Here is a 26,456-nt window from a genome sequence, read left to right on the forward strand (position 1 = left end):
ATGGCTGAGTCACATCTCACAGGGCTGGAGCCTCATCTTCTTTTTTTTCCCCTGTAGAAAAGGTTCCAGGCTAGGTTGGATGGAAACCTGAGCAAGGTGGTGTTGGAAATAGGAAATAGATGTGCTTTAAGGTCTTTTCCAACCCAACCCAAAGCATTGTAGGATCCTATGGAATGAAGGGGAGGTGAGGAGAACTCCTGTCCTGGATATTGCAGTTAGAAATCAAACCTGTCTTTGAAACTGCATCTAAAATTTCAATTATAAACATCAAAGCCAATGCTACAGGTCCAAAACCTGGAGCTCGTTAAATGAGGAGTTGCTGAGTTCATTAAAATAATTGTTGAAGCCTGGATTTGTGGATCACTGAGCAGATCCAGGAGCAGAGGATTCAGGACCAAAAATCACAGAATTGTGGAATGGCTTGGGTTGGAAGGGACCTTAAAAATTATCTCATCCCATCCTTCTGCTATGGGCAAGGATGCCTCCCACTGTCCCAGGCTGCTCCAAACCCCATACAATCTGGTCTTGGACACTTACAGGGATCCAGGGGCAGCCACAGCTTCTCTGGAAAACCTGTGCCAGGACCTCCCCACTCTCACAGGGGAGAATTTATTCCTAATATCCAATCTAAATCAGGTCTTAAGCTTAAAACCATTCCCCCTTGTCCTATCACTCCATGTCCTTGTCCAAAGTTCCTCTTCTGCTCTCTTGGAGCCCCTTTAGGCACTGGAAGGGCCTCTAAGGTCTTCATAGAGCTTCTTCTGGGAGAAAAATTAACTGTGTAAGGTTTTTGGAGGCAGACAGAGATCTCTGTGGATGCACAGCATCCTCTGCTATGATGGATAGGGAGAAAATCACTTTCTTTATGGACAGGAGTTCAGTGAACCAGGCTGTGAACTGACTGTGTGTGAGGTGTGAACTGTGAGACCTGGAGCAGCTACATCCCAAGAATCCCAATGTTGTTTCATGCTGCAGAGCTGGAGGGATAATGGGAATTATCTTTGCCTTTGTAATGGGATTTAATACATTAAGAAATCTCTCCTGTCTTAAGTTCTACATAAAAGCCAAAAGACTGTGTGAGAATTGGGCTGGGTGACACATGCAGCTTGTAGGGATGAATTTAATTTCCATCCAAAATTTCCTCTGCTTTTTAAGCTGCTCATTCCCATGCTCCAGGTCCTGCAGGTAAAAAGGCCACTGAAAGCTCTCCCTTCTCACCTTGTTTCAGCAGCCAGCAAAATAATGGAGGGACATGGGAACAGCCATCCACAAATAGCAGGAATTAGAGCCAAGAATGGTGGCAGCAATGCCACTGACTCCTATTCATTGCTCCCAGAGGATTATTCCAACAGCTTCTTGCATGACCCAGCTTCTCTTTGTGCAAATGGCTCAGCCCAAGAGGACGTTTTAAATGACATTTATTATTTACATTTTTATAATGCCTTTGGAGATTACTTCCCTTTCCCCTGTTCCCCCAAATCTTTCTTTTCATTTCTGCTCCAGCTTTCTCACTGTGCTGCATCTTCACGACTGCAAGAGGCAGAGCTCAGGAATAAACAGTGTTTTGAGCACTGCAGGAGAAAAATAAATGCAATGCAACAGTTCATCTGTTGAAATTTTAGCCATAACTGGGTGCACTAAAGTCTGCTCATTGTTTGTTAGGGAAGCAGTTTGTATTTCCATGTACAATTTCATCCCAAAGGGCTTTGCAGTAAAGATGATTTAGCAAGCAGAGCCCTTTCCTTGTTCAGTCATGATGAAATCACATTTTGCTGTGTTTTCATGGAAACATAAGACCAAGGGTGCAGCCACAGTTTGCCTTTTTTGTTGTTGTTGTTGGTTTTTTTTTGTCCTGCAGCTCCCAATTCCTGTTGCTTTCACACAGTTTTTGTGTTCATTTTAGCCTGGAGGTGGCTGCTGTGAGAGGTTAAAGCACATGGATGACAAGGAGCAAAATTATTTAAGAGTAACTCTCGATTGCAACTGAATTCAAAACGTTTTTTTCCATGTTGTGAAGCACATTAATAGCCTGCCTCCAAATCTTCCTGTCCTTTCCAGCGATTTCTATGCATTTCATTGCTTTTGAGTGAGAAGAAACAAACTCTCTCTCTTTACTTGCAAAGTGGAGAAGCTGCCCCAAGCAAACCTGAAGTCTTTTCTTGACTCAAAGAAGGGATTTTGGCCAAGACAAACATTCCCTGGGGTCATTCTGGGGGATGAAAAGGAGCTTTTTTCTTTCTTTCCTTATTTACAGTCACATGTTGATGCCCTTTGCTCCTACAGAGCTCACCTGGCCATCCAAGGAGATGTTGAGGCTCTGACATTTTCCTTATGGAACTTCCTTATCACTCCTGGAGAGCAGCTGAGATAAATCATATGAGCACAGGAGATCTCAGGGTCAGTGATGGATGGGGGAACTCCACATATCCCATATTTTAATAGGAAGTCTCCATGAAATTACTTGATTGTGTTCCTCATCCATAAGGAGTGGGAAATGTTGTCTATAAAATGTAAAAAATAGTCAGCCTTCCCTGTATTGATGTCTGAGCTGATCAGTTGATCCACAATGAGAATCATGGAATGGTTTGGGTTGGATGGAACTTTAAAGATCATCCAGTTCCACTCCCTGACACAGGCAGGGACACCTGCCACTATCCCATGCTGCTCCAAGCCCTGTTCAACCTGGTCTTGAATGCTTCCAGGGATGGGGCATCCACATTCACTCTCATTTTCAGGAGTGCTGCATCTGTCTGGGTGTGATATGTAAATATTACACATTTTCAAGGATAATTTAATGCAAATCTGCAGCACCTTTTAGCCAAAGTGCTGATTAACTCTCTCACTATTTTGTTTTTGCTCTTCCCTTATAGAAGATACTCAGGGACAGGCTGTCATGTTAGGACAATAGGAGAGAACAGTTTTCATTTCCAGCTGCAAAAGAAAGGGGAAAAGAAAGAGGTGAAGAATCTATGACCAATAGGTTTGGCATTTCATCCCAAACCATTCCAGAGCTGAGGACAGACTGCAGTGGGGAAAGCCTGACTCCCTGACATCAGCAGGGGTTGTGCTGCTGGTTTCCCCCTGAGTTTGCACAGACAACTTTGGGTTGTGATCAGAAAACTTCCTTCTTCCCACTCAAATGGACAGGACAAGGGGAAATGGCTCAAGCTGCACTGGGGGAGGATCACAATTGATATTAGGAAAAAATTCTTCACTGGAAAAGTGGTTAAACACCAGAGCAGGCTGCCCAGGGAAGGGATGGAGTCACCATCCCTGGAAGTGTACAAAAATGAGTGTATATGGCACTTGGTGATATGGTTTAGTGGGAATGGGAGTTTTGGGTTAATGGATGGACTTAATGATCTTGGAGGTCTTTTCCAGTCTTAGTGATTTGTTGGTTTTAAATGAGTCCACTGTTTTCACAGCTCCAAAACTGTGCTCACCTGCTAATCTCTACTCCTGCTCAGCTCAGGGATGAACAGAGGTACAGGAGGTGCTCTGATATTTTGGGTTTGTAGGTAGTGAAATGCCAGTGATCTTCACTCTCAGAGTGGGGCAGGAACCTGGGGATGAAAATTCTGTGCTCTTAGAGAGGGACTGACAATGCACTTTTCCCCTTTGCCAACAAATGAATGGACACTGCAGTGTGCAAGATACTCCAAATTCAGGATTCTGTTGCTCTGGACATGTTCAACATCTTCCCCTAAAGAATAGTTAACTCCTGGAGGGAACAAATTCTGTCTGGAGAGATGTGAAGGGTGAGAGGTGTTGAGATGGGTTTTATTGCAAGTGAGAAGGGACTGTCTCAGCAGGGACACAGCTGGGAGGCAGTGTGAGCATGTGGCTGCTACCCCAGAGCAGGAAAAATTGTCTGTGGCTTCTCTGATGCTTTCTTGAAAGGAATGATTTTGTTGCTGTTTGGAAGGAAACCAAAAAACTGCCAGATCCAAAGGAAATGTTTCAAGTCACTCAGTTCTTTGAACTGGGGAAATGTTTCAATGGAGCTTTTTTCCTTTGTGTAAAATGAAGAAAATTCAGAAATGAGAGTCTGCTTCAAATGCTAAATATCTGTGTTTCATACAGGGGAAAATGAGAGGATTATTATCCTGTCTTTTCAGTTCCCTCCACTATTCCCCTGCACTGAAACCTCAAATGCCCTCCAGGCTCTTTGTTAATTTATAAACTCCAGGAAACTGTCACCAGGTTAAGAAGGAAACTTGTCAAGAAAATACAAGGATATTTGAAAACTCAGGATCAGTAGCACAGAATCTGTTCTCATCTACCCATGGACTGTTCTCAGTCACCAATATCACTGGAGCATCACCAACCTGACACAGGAGATTTAGTAAAAATTATTTGGAAGCTGCCCAAGCTAGCATGGGATGGAGACACAAATTCTCTGGGAATTAGTGCTGACTCCTGCAAAGTACCTCTGTCATCGTGATCCTGCAGTCTCATGTGAAGGCACTGATAGAAAGGCAATAATAGCACTTGGAAAATGATAAGTGGCACATTAAACTCTGCTCCAGTTGCTCAGCTCCCAGCGATAACAAGCATTCAGCAACAAATATTAGTTATAAAGATGCAGCACAACGTGTGCCAGGAAATTACAGGCAGAAAAAAAAAATCAATCACCTCAAAGGATGTGGATGCAGCACAAATCCAAAAAGTCAGAACTTCTGGGTTTGTGCCTGAAATACCCTGGCAGAAGATAAAGGTCTTATCACTTTACTAAAATGAAAAGTGCAACTTTTTAAGAACAGATTTCTGAACCTTTGGAAGAAATGAGAGCATTAATTTTTCAATGAAGGATTTCAGTATTCCCTCTTCCAAAAACTTAAGGAAGATGGAGACATTGTGTGGTGAAGGGAATGGAATAATTCCCTGATTTGTGAATTCAGAGTCTTGCCCTGTTGGTGATGTTTGTAGAGATCATACTTAAAGCAGGATGAATAAAATAAATTTTTCCAGCTCTCCTGGACTCTGCTGAATGGCTCAATAACCTCCATTAGAAAAAAATCTGAATTTATAATTTGCTGCTGCTTTTCAAAATGCCAAACACAAAGTGAGCAGGAGGAAGACTCGGAGGGGTAGTTAGTGAGGGGAATGGGTTGTTGGGGAAGATGATTGAAGAATCCCATTGTGCTTGAGCTTTCCTGACATTTCCTTTGCAGGGAAAGCAGGCTGAGATCAGCATTTTCCCTCTTCTTGAAGTGTCTTATCTTTGCAGCCATGTGTTCCTGGGCTGTGTTAATGAGTGTGATATATAATACATTTCTCACCCAGCCTGATTTACAAAGGATGGGGTGAAAAACCTGCCATTCCGATGGGATGGGAATCTTAATGGAGCAGAATTTTCTGCAAATGCTACAGAGTTGTAAATAATGGAGGAAGGATAAGAATAGACAAGTCAAGTCAATACCTGAGCTGCATCTCAATTGCTCTGCTCAGTACAAAAAAGTGGCGACACATGTTGCTTATGGTGAGATCAGCTGGGCAGATTTTCATGGGTTTAGCTCGATTTGTGTGGCCTGCAGTTGTTATCAATCATAAAATCACTGAATAATGGAATGGTTTGGGTTGGAAGGGACATTCAAGACAATCTCATTCCAACCTCCCTGCCATGGGAAGGGACACCTTCCTCTAGACCTGGTGCTCCAAGCCTCGTTCAAACTGGCTTTGGGAATGGGAATTTATAAGGTCTTGCACCTGGGAAAACATAAACTAGGAATGAAGCATGAGCTGGGATCTACCCAGCTGGGCATCAGCTCTGTGAAAAGGGACCTGAAGATCCTGGTGGACATTGAGCTCAATGTGAATGAGCAGAGTCCTGCCATGGACAAAAAAAGCCAACAGGATGCTGGGTGGCATCAACAAAGTCATTACTAGCAGAGATAAATGCCATTATTCCACTCAGCTCAGAGACTGCAAGGCCATTCCTGGAATATTGTGTCCAGTTTTGGTCCCTGCCATACAAAAAGTTGTGGAGAGACTGGAGGGGTCCACAAAAAATGATCAAAGGTCTGGGAAACCTGACATGAGGAAAGGCTGTGATAAACAAACTGTGCTTGTTCATCATGGAGAAAAGAAGGCTCAGGGAAGACCTTACAACCCCATTCCATTATTTAAAGAGTGGCTGAAAGGAAGATGGAGATTCCCTTTTTTTTGAGCACTCACATGGAAAAGGGGATGAGAATTGGGTAGAAGTTACTCCAGGGGAGATTCTGATGGGACACAGGAGGAAAGTTGTTCACCATGAGAAAAAAATGAGGCATGGAAGGGTCTCGCCAGGGAAGTGGTGGATTCCCCAGTGTTGGACAGTTTTAGGATTCAGCTGGACAAGGTGCTGGACCATTCTGTTCAGACTGTGTCTTGTCCAAAATAGGTTGGACCAAATCCTTGAGACTCATTACAACCTAGCATTTCATGATTCCATGTTGAAAAGTAGTCTCCCTGAGCAGAGCAAAGAAAAACTTGTGGAATTAGTTCAGAGGTGTCCATGAAGATGCTCCAAGAGCTAGAGAATCTCTGATCTGGAGCCAGGCTGGGAGAGCTGGGAATGTCCAGCCTGGGGAAGAGAAAGCCCCAGGGAGAGCTCAGAGCCCCTTCCAGTGCTTAAAGGGGCTCCAGAGGTGCTGGAGAGGGAACTCTGACTCGATCAAAAGGACATGTAATGACGGGACAAGGGGAAATGGCTTTAAAATGCCAGCAGGATAGGTTGGGTATTGGGAAGAAATTCTTCCCTGGGAGGGTGGGGAGGAACTGGCACAGGGTGCCCAGAGAAGCTGTGGCTGCCCCATCCCTGGAAGGGTCCAAGGCCAGGCTGGATGGGGCTTGAATCAACCTGGTCTGGTGGAAGGTGTCCCTGCCCATGGCCGGGAATGGAATTGGGTGATATTTATGTTCCTTTCATCCCAAACCATTCTGTGATTCTCTGGTTCAGTGAAACAGAGATGGAAACATGTGGTGGTCATTAAAATCTGAAATGCTCCTTCTTGCCAAAATTCATGAATTGCTCCTATGACAGAGCACTGTCCAGACACCGAGTCTAAACAAGACTTTATTTTTCTGGGAGTTATCCTTGGAAGCCCAGGGACCAAGATTTTCCTCCTTTCTGCTGCACCCAGGGCAGTTTCAAGGTTTTTGCAACACAAGATTCCTAAATATGGATCCTAAATGGATGTGCCTTGATGCTGATGTTTACCAAACATCCACTGTCTCCCAGTGGTCGGTTTTCTAGGAAGCAGAAACTTGGAATTATGCACAGTCAGTGTCTGAATTCAAAAAGAGAAAAAGGAGTGGGTGGACTTCAGCTTGATGGGTACAAAACTGAAAGTCAAGGTGATTCAGTTTGGGGATTTACTTTCATGTTTTGCTTCACTTTCAGGTTATTAAAGTATTTCAGAAAAGCCTTTTCCAGCTAAAGGCTGGAAACAGAAAGCCCTATATTTTTTGAAGTCAAAGTGTTTTTCTTCCACAGGATTTATCAGTTATTTTTAAAATGTTTCAATAGAAAATTAATACCACAGAGGGCATAACTTAATGTATTTACTGATTGAAGGGAATGACCAACTGAACACAATTGAAAAATCAGTTGAAAAAGGATAATTTTGATGCTTTTGGAAGTCCATCTTCTCTTCTCTTCTCTTCTCTTCTCTTCTCTTCTCTTCTCTTCTCTTCTCTTCTCTTCTCTTCTCTTCTCTTCTCTTCTCTTCTCTTCTCTTCTCTTCTCTTCTCTTCTCTTCTCTTCTCTTCTCTTCTCTTCTCTTCTCTTCTCTTCTCTTCTCTTCTCTTCTCTTCTCTCTCTTCTCTTCTCTTCTCTTCTCTTCTCTTCTCTTCTCTTCTCTTCTCTTCTCTTCTCTTCTCTTCTCTTCTCTTCTCTTCTCTTCTCTTCTCTTCTCTTCTCTTCTCTTCTCTTCTCTTCTCTTCTCTTCCTCTTCTACTTCTCCCTTTTTAAAAAAATATATAAATAGGAAAAAAAACAACCAAACAAACCACCAAACAACTCCAAACCAAAGAACTCCATAAGTCCATTCAGATATATCCTGGAAGAATTTATTGGTGTGTTGAAAGCTAAGACTGCCTGGTCATCTTTTATTGGCCAAAGAAAGCCTCAGTAAAAATAATCCAAACTCTCCAGACCACTCTCAAAACATTTCTAAACACATTAACGTTGGTAATTTGTAAATCTTATGGATCTGTTACACAGGACCAAGTTAAGTTTTAGCTTAATGAGGCAGAAGGTTTGATAAAAAAGGAAAAATACTCATTTGAGCTTCTCCTTAGGTGTATGAACTTCCTTCCTACCCTTGCCAGGAATCACCATGAATCGCCAGGAATCCTGCATGAAAAATGTTTTTGATTAAAAAATCCCAAAAAAACCCACAAGAAAAAACCCAAACCAAAACAGTCAAAAAAAAAAAAAAAAAAAAAAAAAAAAAACCAAAAACAAAAACAAAAAAACAAAAACAAAAAAACAAAAAAAAAAAAAAAACAACAAAAAAAAAACCAAAAACAAAAAAAAAAAACAAAAACAAAAAAACAAAACAAAACAAAAACAACAACAAAAACAAAACAAAAAAAAAAACCAAACCCAAAAACAAACAAACAAAAAATCAAAAAACATAAAACAAAACAGATAATAAAATCAGTTTTTGCAACATGAAAGCCACCAGAGCTTGTTGTATTTTATGCTCTCCCCCCTCACACTATGCAATATATTTTAAACAACTTTTTTATTTAAATTACACACACATTAAACTTTTTCAGTATTTCAGGGAGCTTCTTTTAATGCTCTTTCTTGCAGAGCTCTTTGCTGGTAAGCACATGTTAAAATAATCTTCTCCCTTGTGTAACCCTGTAACAAAATGCTGGAGAATAAGCTGATAAATCTTAATAGATCCAGAAAAAAAAGACAATCCCTTGTAGAACAAAGGGATGAAAAAATCCCAAAAAAACCCAAAAACAAAAACAAAAACAAAAACAAAAAAAAACAAAAAAAAGAGAACGAGAGGGAGAAAAAGACTAAAATATTTTGTCAGATGGATTTTTATTAAGAACCCCTACACTGGAATTCAGAAAATGAGGATATTTTTTCCTGAATCTTGATGTGCTACTGTAATTTCTTCTGGGGATGATGGGCAGCTGGGAAAAGAGGATCAGCAAGGGAGTGCTAAGTTACAGGGAAGGCACAGGAACATTTTGCTAAGGTGACAATTGACAGGGAACAGGAGGAGATGATGTTTAACCACCATATGTATTGGCAACTGAAGTGTTCCTTGGTGTCTCCTCATCCAGAAGATTCACTCCAATGCCACATGGGGCTCAACAAGATTTCAAAGCACAGCTCAGGAAGAAATCCTGTCCTGGTGCACTGGAGTGGGACCTGCAGGATGAATAAACAACTTATTCCTTTTGCCTGACCTCACGTTAACCTGCATCTTCATGCCTTGAAATGGGGATCAAGAGCTGACAGAATAAATTTCTGCTGATTTAAGGCACCATTTGTCCCAGAACATGGTATAAAATGCAACATTTTTGTGTAGGTAGAGCGCCATGTTTGTGACCTGAAAGACGAAATTCCCAGTTAGATTTCCACAAATGTCATGGGAAAGATATGGAGCAACACATTTGCAACAGAAACATGGAATCTTAGGACCACTGATGTTGGAAAAGAGCCCCAGGCACATCCAGTCCAGCCTTTAGTAGAATATTCCCATACCCACTAACCCATATCACAAAGTGCCACATCTACTTGTTTTTGCAGCACTTCCAGGGATGGTGGCTCCATCATTTCCCTGGAACTCCACCCAGGGCAGCCTGGAACTACACATCCAAAAATCCAGAGCTTGGATCTACCAAAGAGGAGACCAAACCAAGCACAGGTCACACTTTTCACTACAGAAGTACCAGAACCTCATCAGTGGATTGCTCCCTGGCATCAGTTTTAAGTGGGAAGATGCAGTCCTGGCTGATCCCTCTGGAAGTGTCAGAGCCAGCTAAAATGACCTTGTTTTGCTGGAAAGCATCCCTGGAAAATATGTGTTTCATAGAATTATGGAATGTTTTGGGCTGGAAGGAACCTGTTTAGCAATCTGGTCTAGTGGGAGGTGTCCCTTGGGAGGAATTTGGAATGTGATGATCTTTAAGGTCCCTCCCAACCAATCCAGCCCAACCCAACCCAACCCAACCCAACCCAACCCAGCCCAACCCAACCCAACCCAACCCAACCCAACCCAACCCAACCCAACCCAGCCCAACCCAACCCAACCCAACCCAACCCAACCCAACCCAACCCAACCCAACCCATTCTGTGATTCTTCAACGATTTGCAGTCTTATGAACCAACCTGATTGATACCAACTCAATGAAAAGCACAAAGAGAGCTGATCAGAAGGAAATTAGAAAGTGGGATTGGACTAAATTAATTCAAATTTATGGAATTGCAGTTTGTCTCCCTACAACCTGGCCACCCCTTGTTGAGTGCATAAAGAGAAAAGGGAGCATAGGATAAATGATTTAAATGTTTTATTTTGGGTGTCTGTGTTAAGATGTTCCAAACTCCATTGCTGAGGTTTTCTAGCTCTCCATGGACTCCAAACTACCACAGGAGTTTGGAGTCACCAGCTGAGGTGTCTGTGTCCAATCCAATAGTGTTCTGCTTAAAATCTTGATTACAGAACCATCACAAAAGTGAAAGTTTTCCAAAAGTTCTGCTCAAACAATCTTTGTGCCAGCCCAGAATCCTTTCCTACCACCTGGGCTCTGATTTAAATCAAACAAGAGGTTTTCCCTTGCTCTGGAGAATGCTGTTTGTATTTATATTTACAACTCACTTGCCTTGCAATGCTCAAAGGAGACATTTCTGTCTGTTTTCCTCTCACATCAGTGTTTGCAGCTTGGCTGATGGGGCTGGGGTGGTTTATTGCAGCATGAGTAATTATATCAGGGACTTCATACATGAAAAGTTAATGAAAGGAGAAACTGATTCATTTGTCTGACCTACAGGTGAAAATACAGAAAGAATCCCTGCCTGATAAGGCAAAAAAACCTGTTTAAAGCTATAGGGGAGGTGATGCCTTCATCATGGCCAGCTGTAATTGAGGGGCAATTTAATTCCTTGGTTCCCTGCAGCACCTTCCCATTCCACCCTCTTTAATTCACCCATTCTCATCCACAATCCCATCCCTGGAAGAAAACAAGGCCAGGTTGGACAGGGCTTGGGGCAACCTGGTCTAGTGGAAGGTGCTGGAATAAGAAGCTCTTTAAAGTCCCTTCCAACCCAAACTATTCTACCACTTTTAAAATTGGTTTCCTCTGGGTTTTGCCTGGACCAAATTAAACCCATAATGTGTGCAGACAAACTTACACTACCCCAGGGCTGAGATATCACCCAGCTCTTTATTAAAACCATTTTTCTTTTTAAATCCTCCAAAGGGAATGGGGAGAGAAGGAAGATGCTCTTGTGGTCCATAAGCCAGCTTGGAGACACCTTCCCTGCCCTGCTGCCCACAGTGACCAAATATAAATGTGTGAAAGTTAATCTTTGATCAGTGTGCAGAGAAATAAAACTCCTGGAGCCAGGCACAGCTTCCAGAGCAGAGGATGGAGACCAACAGCCAAACTCCTCTTGGAAAACCCAAGCCTCCCTGGGGGCTTAAGTGCATTAGCCTCTGTTTCTGGAATTTTTTTAAAGGACAGCTTAAATTACATCCTTTTGATTGAACCAGACCAGAGATTTGAGCAAGGCCTGGGACATTTTTATTGTCTGTACTCTTTAGTGAATTAGAAAATCAGATTTTTAGTAGATTTTGGGGTCACTGCAGTCAACAGCTTCTTCATGCTTTCTCTATTAATCTGGTTCCTAAAAAAAAAAAGGACTGATCCTTTTGTTCATAAAATCCGAGCAAGCACCACTTGTGTGGATCCAGGACTAAACATAGAGGGTTGGACCCATTTGATAAAGCAAGGGAAAAGCATCTTTGCCAATAGTATTGCCAATGTGAAAAGGGTGGCTTTAAATCAGATGTTGCAGAGGATGGTGGTATCAGCTGATGGTTATTTCAGGGACCTGGACATCAGGGTGGGAAGCACTTAGGGGAGGCTGAGATAAAGGCCCCTGGAATGATGAAAACAGCTGAGAAAATGATCCTCTTCCCACATTTGGGCTCAAATATCTGGAAAACAGAGAGAAAAAGATCTGCTGCACAGAATCCTGGAGATGATGGAGATAAAGTGGGACAGAGGCATGCAATGGACGAAAAGACATGTAGGTTTGACTAGTCTTCCACTTGTTCAGGAATCTGTTTTTCTACTCAAGAAATTGCTTCTAGGGAGGGTTTTTCTCATCCTATTCTGCAGGGTCAAGGAAACACCATTAGAATAGTTTGTTTCGGGGAGAGTGAGCATGGAATGTGTGTTTTTAGAGCAATTCCATGCACAGACAGAAGAATGTGACTGGAACAGCACAGGAAAACCAACAACCTGTTGGTTGTTACTGGAGGTTTTCTTGTTTTCTCATGAGAAAGAGGAAAGAAAGAAGAAGGAGTGAGAGGTGCAGAGGGAAAACAAATAAAAGACATGGTGGAAAAGAATAAGGGTCAAGAAAAGAAGGATAAAAGGGGACACAAAGAGAAAACATCCAGGAAAAAGAAGGATGTGGACTGGTTTTGCTAAATGAGAAATTGCCAAGATCTGCAGTGCTGGCTGTATGTGCAAAATCCCATCCGAGAGAAAGGGGGATGGAAAAAGAGGGAAGGAGGGAGAAATTAAAGCAGCAGCGAGCGAAAAAATAATCAAAGATAAATAAAGTCGACACAAAAAACGACTTTCATTTTCTCTTGCTGACACTCCAAAGTGAGCCGTAGGAGCAGATTTTAATTTTCCTCCTGCCCACAGTCTCAGCCCCGCTGCTTCACCCGAGCTGGGGAGGCTGAACAAACCTCCGGTACCAATTTATATGCTAATGGATCTCGTTTGTAAATCAAGGCAGGCTTCGGCAGCGCCTCCCCCCACCCCAAATTCACTGGTGCGAAATGCTGCCCATCTCCACAGGGCTGGGAATTGGAGACACAAAAGGCATCAAATCCTAAATAATTGGATCATTGATGGAGTTCATCCCCACGGATTAAGTTGTTGTTTCAGCTCAGCCCCTCACCTGCTCAGTAGGAGCCTTTCTAAGAAGTTTTATAATTAGTCAAGCCTGGGAGAGAAAAAAGAAAGTTCCCTCTTTCTTTTCCTTCTGGTGTTCCCTGATTTCCTTCTTCAGAACTCTTCTTAGAAAGACAAGGAAATGGCACTTACATCCTATTTTCCCTTTTGGAAGATTCAGTTAGTCTCTGAACAGGGCATGTCTGCTACGAGTCTGCTCAAATCCAGGATGGGAATCAAATAGAATTATCAAGGTCCTGGGTTATTTCCTGCTGGAAGACTCTAGAGGGACCAAATAAAATTAAAAAAAAACAACCTGATCTCCCAAAGGAAAGATATCTCTGAAAGCTTTGAAAGATCAAGAAGTCTGTTTTCTCAGCAGAATTAGAATTGTGCTTAATTCACTTCCAGGTTAAAATAAGTTATTTTGATCCCTTCTGTTCCCAGTGACAGATTTTGAAGGGAGGGAGGGAACAGCAAAAGAAAATAAGAATTCTTAACCTGGAGGATGCTGATGGTGTAAAAGTCCTTGATTATAAAAAATTCAGGTGGAAGTTCAGATGTGGTTTCTGAGTGGCAAAGTGGTAGTTCCAACCTGGGGACTGAAATTGGAACCTCTCACTACACAGTGCTGCCCCAGGATTATGAATTCAGATGGGCAGAAAGGAACATGAATTTGGGTCTTCTCCTCTGGATTCTCTGCAGAGGACACACAGGCTCAGTGACTTGAACAGAAAGTTCCTCCCTTGCCAAAAAACCTCTGAAAATCACTGGCTTTCCACAGGCCAGTGAAAACAGCTCAGTTTGGTTTGCACAGGTTGTTATTTGGAGTAATTAACACCAGTCCTTAACACTCCAGGATTCCCAGACAAGTTTCCAGCAATCAATACCAAAAAAGGGGAAGTTACAGAGCAGTCATGCACTTCCACCTTTAAAGGCAGCCCCATCTTTGGGGAAGATTTTCTTTCCATATATTTCTTTCTTGCTTCCAGCTTTTGTGGTTTATGCCACTCAAAGGATTCCCCAGTCTGAGCTACAGACAGGAGAAACCCACTGCTGAGTCTAAGCTGGACCCAGTGGTTCTAAAGATGTTTTTTGGGTGAATTTTCCTCTCTTGAACACAGAAACTTTAAGAAATCCTGCATTAACAGCAATGGATACCAATACCAAAAGACATTCACATCTCCCAGGCTGCAGGTCAGGGTTGCCATGCCCTGATCCCACAGTGTCCTGTCCCTTTATGGGAAGTCATTCTTAATGATTTTCAATGCTGTTCTGTGTTATTATTTCTGTCTTGAGCCTGTGTTAATGCAGTCTGCTGCAAATCAGGCTGGCTGGGAGCAGGGTGGGAGATCTGGGGCCACCAGCCTCAGGAGCTCAAGGATTCTGATGCCAAACTGGGGGCAACTGCTGGATAGACCAATCCCAGCTGCAGGAGACACATTTTGGGTGTGAATGTCCTATTGTTTCAATTCTGGCTGTGAAGAAGAGGATGGAGCCACCCATGGTTGTGAGAGTGCTGTGTGTGTTGATGGGGTTCTTGTCCATGTCTGTATATTCCTGCTGGGAATACATGATCCCCCACACTGATTTCCAGACTTGGGAACATGGATCTGGGACAGGAGCAACACACACTGAGTGTGGCTGTCTCTACCACCCTTTTGTTGAACCAACAAATTCTCCAGATTTTCTCTTGAGCCAATGAAGTTTTTGTCTCCCCAGCTCTCCCTCAGGTCAGGATTACCACACTTCCAGTTAGGAATCACATCCTAACTCCCAATCTTGATTTTTTTCATTTCTATCTTTATAATTAGGGGCTCTTTCACCATCAGCATCCTTCTAAAGGATTCAGCCATCAACCTCTTGATGTGCTTTAAAATTACTAAAGGAGCCAGACTCTCTAAACTGACCATGGGGTCTTGGTTCCAAATATTCCTTCCCAGCTGGAATCTCTGTCCATGGTTGTGCTGGTCTCACCATCAAGGAGACATCAGGATTTTAGGTAACCCCAGGACCCCTCAGTTCCTGGACACACTCAGTATTCCAAACAAATTTCACCATGTTCTTGCAAAATATCATCTCCTCTCCTTTGCTGCTCCTGGAAAGGCCTTTCCTGCAACACCCCAAGCTTGACATTTTATTTTGGGGATTGCCCTGGATGCATCCAAGCCTCTCTCCCTTGTCTCTCCCATCTGTTGAGCCTCCCAGGCTGCAGCAGCATCTCCATGGTTCTGTGGAATGCTGATCTGTTCCACCCCCTGCTCTCACCAGGAATCTGCTTCTCCTTGGATGATGTCTCAATCCTTCCCTGTATTGACAACGTCCTTCAAAGTTTTGCATCCAAATCCTTTATTGGCAATGTTTTTTTAAATTCCAAGGCTTCAAATAAAAAATAGAAATATCAAATAAATCTTCAGCTTAACAGAGGAACATTTTTATTGACTTGTGTCCTACTCCCCTCCAGCACTTTTTTTTTTATCCACTATGCACATGAATTCCTGTTTTCTCCACCAACACAATGAGATGTTTTGTGGAAAATAGACAAAATATTCTGACTGCAGATCTAATCTCAGGGAAATCAGCTGCTTTATTTAATGTAGATAATTAAATACTAAAGACAAGAGCTCTTTGACTATCTGTGCTGTGTGATCCATTTTCCATTTCCTTTTGTTTTTATTAATCCTTTCAATGGCTCCAAAGCCGTATCTGACACTGGACAGGGATGAGCCTTTGTACACCAAGCTGATTTGCAGTGAGAGCATCAAGGCCAATCTTTTAAATCACTTTATTTTGATAGCTAACAATAGGGGTCAGCCCTGAAATCCAACCTTTCCCCATCTCAGGAATCCCTGTCCATGGCAGAGGAGTTGGAGTTAGATGATCTTTGAGGTCTCTTCCAGCCAAGCCCATTTTTGATTCTATAGTTCTCTGATCTGTGGTCAGAAAGGAGTTTAATCCATGGGCAGCAACTGAGACCCAGCAATTCCTTCCTTGCCTTCATCCTCTTCCAGAAAAACTCAGCAGAAGTGTCTGAGAGGATTTCACACCTCCAGTGGTACCAGGCTTGGCTTGAAGGGGTTTCTGTGGAGGAAGCAGATGGTTCAGCATTTAGTCCTTCCCTCCAAGGCTGAATTTTCTGTGCTCAAGTCAAGCTCCTCTGCCTTTCCTCTGTGCTCCCCTATTGCCAACCCTCTGAAGAGGACATGGCCTCTTATTCCCCATGGAAATGCAAATCACCCATGAGAGATGGAAACCTGTGCTGGCCAAAGCTTCAAAGCTGGAGTTACAATATTAGTAATGGGTACAAACATGAGATAATGTGAAAAAGCTGCCAATTATTTCAGACAATTGATCAAAGCCAAGAAAATCCTGGTATCCATTAAGCAACTCTTTGATTGTCCATCCCCTGAAAACCCTCAACCCACACAGAGCAGGAGAGGACATCTTCCCTTTTCATTTACTTATTTCTCCTGAACAGAAACTTCTCTTACTTCCTGCAGAATTTGCTTCCTCCTTTCTCTCCTCCTTTCAAATCATTCCCAATATTTGCATAATTTCCTTTGGTCGTTGCCACACCTTGGCAGAGGTCACTTGTCAAAGTGCTGCTGCAAAATGTTGCATTTTAATTTTGAATTTCTTTGCCTTTGAAGCTCAGATTTTCCATTAGAGAGGAGAAAAAAAAAAAAAAAAATAGCAGCCTCCACCCTGCTGTGTGCTGCATAAATCATAAATCATCACAGAATCATGGAATGGTTTGGGTTGTAAGGGACCTTAAAAATCATCTCCTTCCAACCCCCTGCCATGGGCAGAGACACCTTCCACTCTCCCAGGTTTATCCAAGCCCCATCCAGCCTGGCCTTGGACACTTTCAGGGATGGGGCAGCCACAATTTCTCTGCATGACTTTTGCCAGGGCCTCACTATCTTCACAGGGAGGAATTTCTTCCCAATATCCCACCTAGCTCTGCCCTTCTTCAGCTTAAAACCATTCCCCCATGCCTGTCACTCCAGGCCCTTGTCCAAAGTCCCTCTCCAGCTCTCTTGGAGCCCCTTTAGGCACTGGAAGGTCTCCCCTTAAGAGCTGACCATCAGGACCATCTGTCATTTCTTCTCCTCCAAAATACAGCATCTGTACTTTCTTTCCCAATTTAGAAATTCAAAGGACTCTCCCCAGGAGCCAAGAAATGTGGCTTTTCAAAGAAATGAACATCTGTGAGCAGCTGGAAGTAGCTGGTGGGGCCTTCATTCAGGAGTTTGCTTTTGGGACTTTATCTGCTAAGCTGCCACAGCTCCTCTGGCCATGTGGTGGCTGATGGCCTCTTCAGAAGCCATCAATGTGACTAATCTCTTCTTTTGTTTGCACTTTCTGGGACACAGGAGAGGAGCAAGGCCCACATCACTGCCCTGGGACTTTTTTGGAAAACAACTGAAAAGAGATCTCAGCAAACAAGCACCTGGAGATGTCTTACACAGGGATCCCTTGAGGACTCTGAATTCCTGCTACGAGTGGTTTGGGGAAACTGAAGGGGGAAAAACCACAACAACAGTCTTCTTTCTTTATTTTCTCTGTTTAGATCTTGTCCCAACAGGAGCTCAGGAAGGGATATTCACCTCAGGCCCTGATTCATCTTGCACACTGACAGGACCATAGAGAGAGACTGGAGACAAAAACCTCCTGTGCTGGTCCTAAATCTCCCTGGAATGTTGTCTTGCTCCACATGGGCCTTTTCCTATGTAGGAGCTGTAGTGAAGAGTTGATTTATATCACTGAGAGCACCTGCAAAATGTATCAGCAAAAGTGGGGTTAATGTGATGTAAAAACAAGGTTCACTCTTATTTACTATATGGAAGAAATGTGCAATGGAAAACTGAGCTGGAGTCAAACTAGAAGGATTTACAGAGAGATGTGGGACACAAAAGGGTAAAGGAGACCCTCCAATTGAGTCACAAATTTCAGAGTGGCCTCCCTTTCTGTCTAAACTCCTGATAGAGCCAAGGTTAGGTTAAGTCCAATCTTAGTCTCAGATTTGGGCAATGGTTTTTGTCTAATGGAATTATCCACACCAAGTTTATAATAACTAATACCGAGTACTTAGGTTGGCAATATTACATTATTATTAATTCAGCCTGATATCAGCAGCTCACTGAGGATCTGCCATGAGTAAATATCTCTCCACCTTGGCCAAGGAAGGACCTCTCAGTTAAAGAATCTCAAATGCTGAGGGGTGTCCCAGCTCCAGGGGAGGAGAGAATTTCCATGGTAGTTCCTAGAAGGCTCACTTAGGCTGTCCTATTTATGGACTGAAGTGGTCAGCTCAGAGTCAAATTGCATCAAATGGAAATGTATGAATGAAACTCCTTGTGAAAAACTCCCACAAGTTGTTCAGTTCCCTGATAAATGAGCCTTGGAAAAGCCACCTGTTACTCATGCTGTGATCAGTGTTCCAAGCTCGTGGGCATGGATGTCACTGAGCCACTCTGCTCCTCTGTGGTTTTCCTGGAGGAGTTCTTGGCCCAGATACAGCTCAGGCTTTGTCTCCTCTGGGTTTTGCATGAAACTACTGCTGGTTTGGTTAAGTGAAACCATCAGAGCTGCCCAGGCAACAGACTTTGAATTTTCATCCTTTTTCAGACTCTTCCCAATTTTCCAGCACAGCCATGTTTTCCCATTTTAGCAACCAAGACATACAAATTCTTGCATGTGCAATGTACAATTTATCCACCCCCACAGCATTGCTGTGCTTCATCTGTGTGAGATGATGGTGAATTTAGAGTTAGAGAATGGGATGGGCTGGAAGGGACCTTAAGGACCATCTCATTCCACCCCCCTCCATGGGACACTTCCCACTATCCCAGGCTGCTCCAAGCCACATCCAGCCTTTGAACACTCCCAGGGAGGGGGCAGCCACAGCTTCTCTGTGTGTGCCAGGGCCTCACCACCCTCAGAGGGGAGGATTTCTTCCCAATATCTCATCTTCATCTCACCTCTTTTAGTTTAAAGCCATTCCCTTTGTCCTTTCACTACCTATCCACGTAAAAAGTCCTTCTCCCTCATTTTTATAAGCATCCCTTAAGTACTGGAAGGCTGCAGTGAGGTGTCCCCAGGTGTTCTCTCTGCCTCAGGACTAGAGCCTGGGATGGCTGCAGGGACACAGGACAGTTCAAGGAGTCCTCAGGAGTTCTTTTCCAAGCTAAACTATCCAGTGACCCTCCCCTGCAGCCCCAGCATGGAATAACCACAGTGCAAACCAAAACCACACTGACCTCCTGCACCCACCTCCTCTGGCAGTGCTTTCATTTACAGTCCCAGGAGCACAGTGAGGAGTTTTCCCTCCTTCCAGTCTCCTTTGGTGGGAAGCAGCAGGACCTCCTGAGCCAGTGATCCAAGGTTTGGGTTCTTCTGCATCATCTCATGAAGTGCCAGGTGGTATTTCCCTTCCCTAATGCTACACAGTCATTGAATTCTGCAGGTTGGAAAAGATTTTTTTAAATCACCAAGTCCAACCCAGCACTGCCAAGTCCATGAAGGATCGTGGAATGACAGATTTGAGAAACACCTCCATAGGAAGGATGAAGGCCTGGGACTCACCATCAAATGCTGGTTGAAGAAATGTTGGATCATGGCTCAGGGAAGGGGGAACTGGGCTAAGAGCCTCCAGGCAGCCCCAGAGGTCTGCAGTCATTCCAGATTTTTTAGGACATCCACATTATTTCAGTCAGGCCAAGATAAATCATTACATCTGAGGATGTTCTGGGCTATGGTGGCTTTGGATGAAGGCTCTGGACAGCAGTAGTGTTGTAGCCCATTTTCCCAAAATTTAGGCTTTCTGTATGCTGCCTATAATCCTAAAATCTAGTAGGTGATGGAGCAGAGTCAGGAACATAAGGACACAATTTTTTTTCTTTTTTGCTTTCCAGGATAAGCACCAAAGCACTGAATAATCTGGTGCTCAATTAATTTTTTTGTCACATTTATGAGTGATACCCTCAAACCCTGTGCACTGAGCTGAGCTCCTGCTCAGAGTCTGGTCATGCAGGAAGTGCCAGGGAAATCCAAGTGAGGTTGAGTCTTCCAGTACCTGATGGGGGACAACAAAAGAAATGGAGAGGTGCTTCTTACAATGGGACAAGGGGAATGGACAAGGAGAATGGTTTTAAGATGATGCAGGGTAGATTTAGATTAAATATTGGGAAGAAATTCTTCCCTGGGAGGGTGGTGAGGCCCTGGAAAGGAATTCCCAGAGAAGCTGTGGCTGTCCCATCCCTGGAAATGTTCCCAGGCCAGGTTGGATGGGGTTTGGAGCAGGCTGGGACAGTGGAAGGTGTCCCTGCCCATGGCAGGGGCTGGTACAAGATGATGTTTAAGATCCCTTCCAACCCAAGCCATCCTGAAATTCTGTGATTGGCTTTGCAGGGATGTGGGCAGGGTGGCATCAGAACTACCATGGCCCCACTGGAAACTTTAGCTCCAAATCCCTGTCCTGTACCAGAAAAGCTGCCAGACCTGTGTTAAATCTCAGCCCTTCACACCCTGTGATATTGGGAAGGAAGCATCAGGTTGTGGGTTTGAGAAACCTAAATAAAAACAAAGCTGCACTGCACAGAAAAGGAGAATCCTCATGCCCTGCAAATGTACTTCATAGGCACAGGTATTTTTAGAGGTGTGGAGAGGATACAAAGCTGAAATCTGGGTAAGTTCAGCCCTGTGTTGTGACTCTTCCAGAACAGAGAGCCCAGGTGGCAGCTGTGGGGCCAGGAGAGCTTCCCCAGCCCCCAGGAGTGATGCAAAGCACACTTGGGGTGCAGGCAGGGGCACTTTTAAAAAGCAGACAGGGCTGGAGTTTCCACCTCTTTTATTAGAAATAAGACACATTCATTTTGTGCTCTGAAAACTGTACAGAAGAAAAAAAAGAAAAAATAAAAATAGTGTTGACCAACACGGAGAGGAAGGAGGGGAAGGTATGGAAGGAGGGCAGGACATGGGAAAACAGGATTAATCAGAGGAGCTGAGCAGAGAAAGTCGAATATCAACAGTTCTTAAACAAACATTTATCTCTGTAATTACATAACATGGTTAAAATGTCCTGCAAAGGCAGCTGCAGTGAATGGGTGAGAGGGGAAGGTTGGAGTGAAGAGGGCAGGCTTGGGTGGGCAGGGGAAGGGAAGAAAAAAAAAAGAAAGAGAAAAGAATTAAAACACAGTAGAAAGATACCTGTAGGCTAAAATTCATAATATGTAATTAAAATAATTACAATATCATACAACCCAGCATTTGAGGGAGGCCTTTGTGCTTTCCTGTTTCATGAATAAGCTAAAATTCAACAGTAATATCACAGTTTTATGAGTAACCATTTCCTCTATTTTTTAACTATTTGGATTTATTTAAGTTTTTCTTTCCATTCTTCATTTCCTATGGTAAATGCCCACTGTCCTTGGAGATCATCCAGATGGCCCAAAGGGAAGTCAAAGCAGAGATTTGTCACATCAGCAACATCTCCCCATGGGGGAAGCACAGCTGGGGGCAGTGATTACTTTGCATCTTATACCCATTGGTCATTTTTCCCTAAAAATGTTAGGTTTTGTATTTTTTCATTAAAAGGAGATCTAAGCACAGCAATAATTCAGACCCTGTTCAAGCTGTGCTGCTGCCTGGCACAATCTGACCACTCACAACCAGAGTTTTGTCTCCATCAACCTCCAAAACCTGAGACAGACAGTGCTGGGAATTACAAAAATAATAATAATAATAATAACAAAATAAAGTCTGTTTGCAATGTCACTGGTATATTTTTTAATGGTAAAAATATTGCACAACACTTTTTGGGGTGAAACGTAGACACCTCGTTTTTTTGTAAATAACCTTGAGAAATGTTTAATGAAAAAAAATTAAAACAGCTATTTTTTTTTTTTTCACAGTGAAATGAAAAGGCTGCATTTTATGAGGAGGAATGTTCTGCTCTCCTGGTCAGCTCCACCTCTTCCTTCCTGTAGTACCATGAACCTGCTGCTGGCTCTGGGGAGCGGGGAGGGCGGAGAAGAGCCAGCGAGGGGAAAATACCAAAACCTGAACTGAATAGAGCAAAACAAAACATTGCAAGCCAGAGGTGAAGGGGCTGTGTATTCCCACCATCCCAAACTTTGTACAGAGCAACTTTCCTTCCACCTTCAGCAGGTGGCATCATCACCCCATGCCTGCACAGTCCTACGGCACAGAAAAGCATTTGAAATGACAAGAGCCAAAGAAAAGAAAGGTCTCGGGTTTCAAGTTGTCTTTTTATTGAAGAAAAGAAAAGAAGAAGGAAAAAAATAGATTATTTTGTTTGTTTTTTTTTTTTTTTTTTTTTTGTCTGTTTCCAAGTGGACGTTATTCTTGTTGTCAGTTTGTCTCAATGTCCTAAGGCAACGTCTCTGTTTACCAATATCTCCAGGTACAGTGGCAGATCCTTTCCCTTTTTCTCTCTCTGCCTTCCAGGGAGGGGCAGCTTGGAATAAATTCGAGTCCGAAAGCAAGGACAAATAACAGAACAGGAAAAAAAAAGAAAAAAAGAAAAAAAAAAAAAAAAAAAAAGGATGAGGCCAAGAGGACCTTTGCAAGGCCCGTGCTGAGTTTATCTATTTAACAGTCAATGACATGACCTACATTCTTCTTGTTGGTCTTGTTGTCCACCACCTTCCACCCTCTCCCTGGAGATGGGGCGAGCAGGGTTTGGAGATTTGGAGCTGGTCCTTTCCTCCACCAGGGAGGGATGAGAGGAGGAAGCCTCACCTCACCTCTCCTGTCCTCTCCACCCGAGATGTGGCTGATGCCACCACGTCCCCTCCTGGGGATTCTCCGTGACCCTGTGCCAGTGCCAGCTGGTGGCGTGGCACCCAGCAGTGGCAATGTCCTCGTGGCCACTTCTTGGCGTGTCCCATCTCCTTCCTCCTTGGATCAGCTGGTGAGGGAGAGGTGGGGGAGCGAGGGTCTGCCCCAGCCAGGCCACATCCCAGAGAGGCTCCTGCAGGTGTCCCCAAACAACCTCCATCTTCTGCTCCCTCTGTGGCGGCTGCTGGGTGTCCTTCCACACCTCCCTGTGGCAGGGCAGGAGGGCTCCTGGTGTGTGGCAGCAGCCCAAGAGCATCTTGGCAGGATGTCCAAGGATCTTGTGCCCTGGAGCCCCTTCCCACCCTCCTCCTCCTCGCTCTCTTCCAGGCTCACTCCTCCAGTCCTGCCTGGGAAAGCTCGTGTTGTCCTGAACCTACAGCTACTATACTCTATAAAGTAATATTCCCTCTCTCTGCTGAGAACAATACAAAAGTTACTCCATCTTACCAAAGGTTTCAAAAGAAACCAAACACTTCTCTTGCTCGGTTCCGATTTAATTTAATCATTTCTTTAAAACGTGGTTTTGTTTTGTTTGTTTTGTTTGTTTTCCGGAAAAAAAAAACCAGAAGTCCTTTTTCTTCCCTTTCTGCTCAGACCTCTGTCTGAAGGTCAATAATGTCTTGTCCCACCAAGGGGATGGTGGCCCCTGTTTTCTCCCACTCTACAGTTTTTAGTTCTAGGGGAGACTGTGCCACAGGTTCGATGTCCTTTTTAACCCATGCTGGCGGGGACTGGACTTTCCTGATACCTTCCCAGGGTCTCTTGTTTGGTGTCTGCTGTTTTTCTTGCTGCAGGAGGAGGAAAGTGTAAGAAAGGAGAGAGAGAAAGAAAGAAGAGTTAGTGCAAAATGCAAAAAATGCCATGATTTTACTTCCTGTAGTATCAACAAACCGATTTCTTTGTGCAGCTTCTCATCCAAAATAAAGTGGGGTATCAATGAAAATGACACTTGGTGCACAAACTGCCTATTTTCAAGAAGAATTATTTTTTTTTCTTTCCACTGCTACCTCCATCACTTAATGACTGGATATTTCAGCTTTCAGCTGAGGTTTTTGCTACTGAAAAACTGAGTGTGGTTTTGAGAATATCAGATCCTTTTCTACTTCCACAGATGCAGTGACAGGACAAGGGGTGATGGCTTTGAGATGAAGGAGAGTGGATTTAGATGGAATATTGGAAAGAAATTCTTCCCTGTGAGGATGGTGAGGCCCTGGAATGGAATTCCCAGAAAAGGTGTCCCTGCCCATGGCAGGTGGTGGAATTACAGGATCTTTAAGTTCCTTTTCAACCCAACCCACGTATGAAATCCAGATTACAATGAGGTTTTTCTGAACACTCATTGCATTTGATGCACATTCCTTATGCAGCACAGCTATTTATAGACCCTTTAATTACAGCAAAACCTGCTCCCTGTTCTGCCAGGGAACCAGATAGATCTGTGCTGCTTCAGGAGCTGGAGCTCAGCTCAGAGGCTGAGAACATTTCCATCAACTCCACACCCAGCCCTGGAGGCTTCACTGACCCAGTCACCAGCACACCATCATGGATATTAATCCAGAAAATCTCTTTTCATATTTTTACCAACACACACCAAGACAAGGCTCTGGGGCTGGAGGATGGGTGTGTTCCTCAGAGGGCAGAGAAAGGAAAGGTTTTAAATGAGCTGTTCCACACAACTCCCCTCCAAACAGCAGTGATGCTTTTCACAGTTAATTATCTCCACAAAAAACACTCCAGCACTGGGCAAGAAAAGGCTTCTCTGGGTGTGACAGAGCCCTTTTGAGCCACCTGCCAAAGGAGAAGAGGGAAGGAAAGTGGCTTGTGGAGGATGAGAACTAGAGGGAAAAGCCTGGAGAGAAGGTGGAGAGCTGGACATGCCACCCAGGACGTGTCACAGCTCGATGCTGCCACCAAAATGAGCTGGCTGAGGGGAGGTGAAGCCACACAGAGGCTGTGGGGTCACTCCAGGATGCTGCTGGGATTGCTGCAGCTCTGTAGGAAACCTCAATCCCCATCTATGTTTGTCCCTCCCTGAGATGCTTTTGTCAGGTTTGCTGTTTGTCCCAGCCCCACACTGCCAGGAAAGCTGCTGTGGAATTATCCCTGCAGGGGCAGCTTTCATTGCATCACCCAAGCCAGGAATTCTGCCCATCCAAACTCTAATATAAAAATAAGATGTGCTTCAAGTTGGTCCTGCAGCTCACGATGCTCAGGAGGAAAGCTCTGGGTGAGAACATCTGGTGGTTGAAGGGTGGGGAATGTACAAACCAGGTAAACATCTCAAAGGGAAGTGAAAGCATTCTGAAATTGTTTTCATTTAAAGGGAGAAAAATAAGTTTTTAAGTCCTTTTAAAGAAAATTGTTGTCTGTTTTTTTTTATTTTTTTTTTTTTTTTTAATTAGGTTATGTAAAGATATTGCTTAGAAGAATGGAAAACACTCAATTCTTAATTTCTAGAAATCTGCAGCTGAGGTTTTCATTAAACTCTACAATACAGAGATTTCCTTATGCTGCTGGTGTTATTCTTACTTTATTCCATGGTATAACACGACAGTGATTAATACTAATGTGACAGAAAAAGTGATAAAATTCATGATTAATTCCATTATCTTTTTTGGAACTTATTTTAGAACCACTGCAACTAAAAAATGGAACCTATTTAACACTTGTGTGTGTCTTAATGAGACAAGCTGGAAGTTTCCTGAAGTGTTTTTTGGAGACCATCAGTCTGCCTGAAAAGATACAGCAGGAGGGAACACAGAGAAAAAAAGCACAAATAGAGCAAAAATTGGAATGAAATTAAGTTTCCCAAAAGGTGAAGGAAAACAACTTGGCAAAGACAGATTTTTTTATTTCAATGTGAAACATTTATTTTTTTCTCCCACCACTGCTGTAATGCCACAAGTTTTCAAAGCTGCTGATGTCCACAGCAGTGATCTTATGCATGAAGCTCATGAATAATTTGGTTTTTCCCCCTTTTTTTGATGGCATTATTTATGGCCACCTTCAGCATCAGGTTCTGCTTGCAGCCAATGCCTGTTTTAAAACTCTCCCCATCTGCCACACTCCTGACCTTCAGCCTCTCCTTCATGCTGGGAGATCTGATCATGCACCCTGAACGTGACCAGCAAACCTCAGAGCCCTTCCTGTCATGGGCTGGTGAGCAAGAGGAGCTGCAAATCCAGGGAGGGAACAGAAATTCAGGGGAGGGAAAAAAAAATAATAAAAATGATGAGCTCACTTCTACAGCAGTGGCCTCTGATCAGCCCTGTCACTTGGGTACACCAGCTAAAGGTGGCAATAATTACTCAAATCTCAGATATTAAATGTTATATGAGTTGTTGAGAAGATAAAAATAAGAAAGGAAGAGAGAGTGAAACAGGAAATATTATGGCAGTGCACAGCTCCATTCTGCACCTGCATCTTGAATATTCTGGGCACTC

The 26,456-nt window shown here is 43.5% G+C and overlaps 1 protein-coding gene across 3 annotated transcripts in view; it reads right to left on the reverse strand.

Moving 5' to 3' along the window:
• Positions 1 to 22,344: 22,344 nt before the first annotated feature.
• Positions 22,345 to 26,456, reverse strand: part of ADGRB1 (adhesion G protein-coupled receptor B1) — a 197,992-nt gene continuing 193,880 nt past the window's right edge. For all 3 annotated transcript variants that reach the window (XM_056485647.1, XM_056485646.1, XM_056485648.1), the window contains one exon: positions 22,345 to 23,801. In XM_056485647.1, the coding sequence (XP_056341622.1) occupies positions 23,604 to 23,801 (198 nt within the window). In that variant the 3' untranslated portion in view covers positions 22,345 to 23,603. The remainder of the gene's footprint in view (positions 23,802 to 26,456) is intronic.

Source organism: Oenanthe melanoleuca, chromosome 2 (assembly GCF_029582105.1).
Source record: "Oenanthe melanoleuca isolate GR-GAL-2019-014 chromosome 2, OMel1.0, whole genome shotgun sequence".
In the NCBI taxonomy this organism is placed as follows: domain Eukaryota; kingdom Metazoa; phylum Chordata; class Aves; order Passeriformes; family Muscicapidae; genus Oenanthe; species Oenanthe melanoleuca.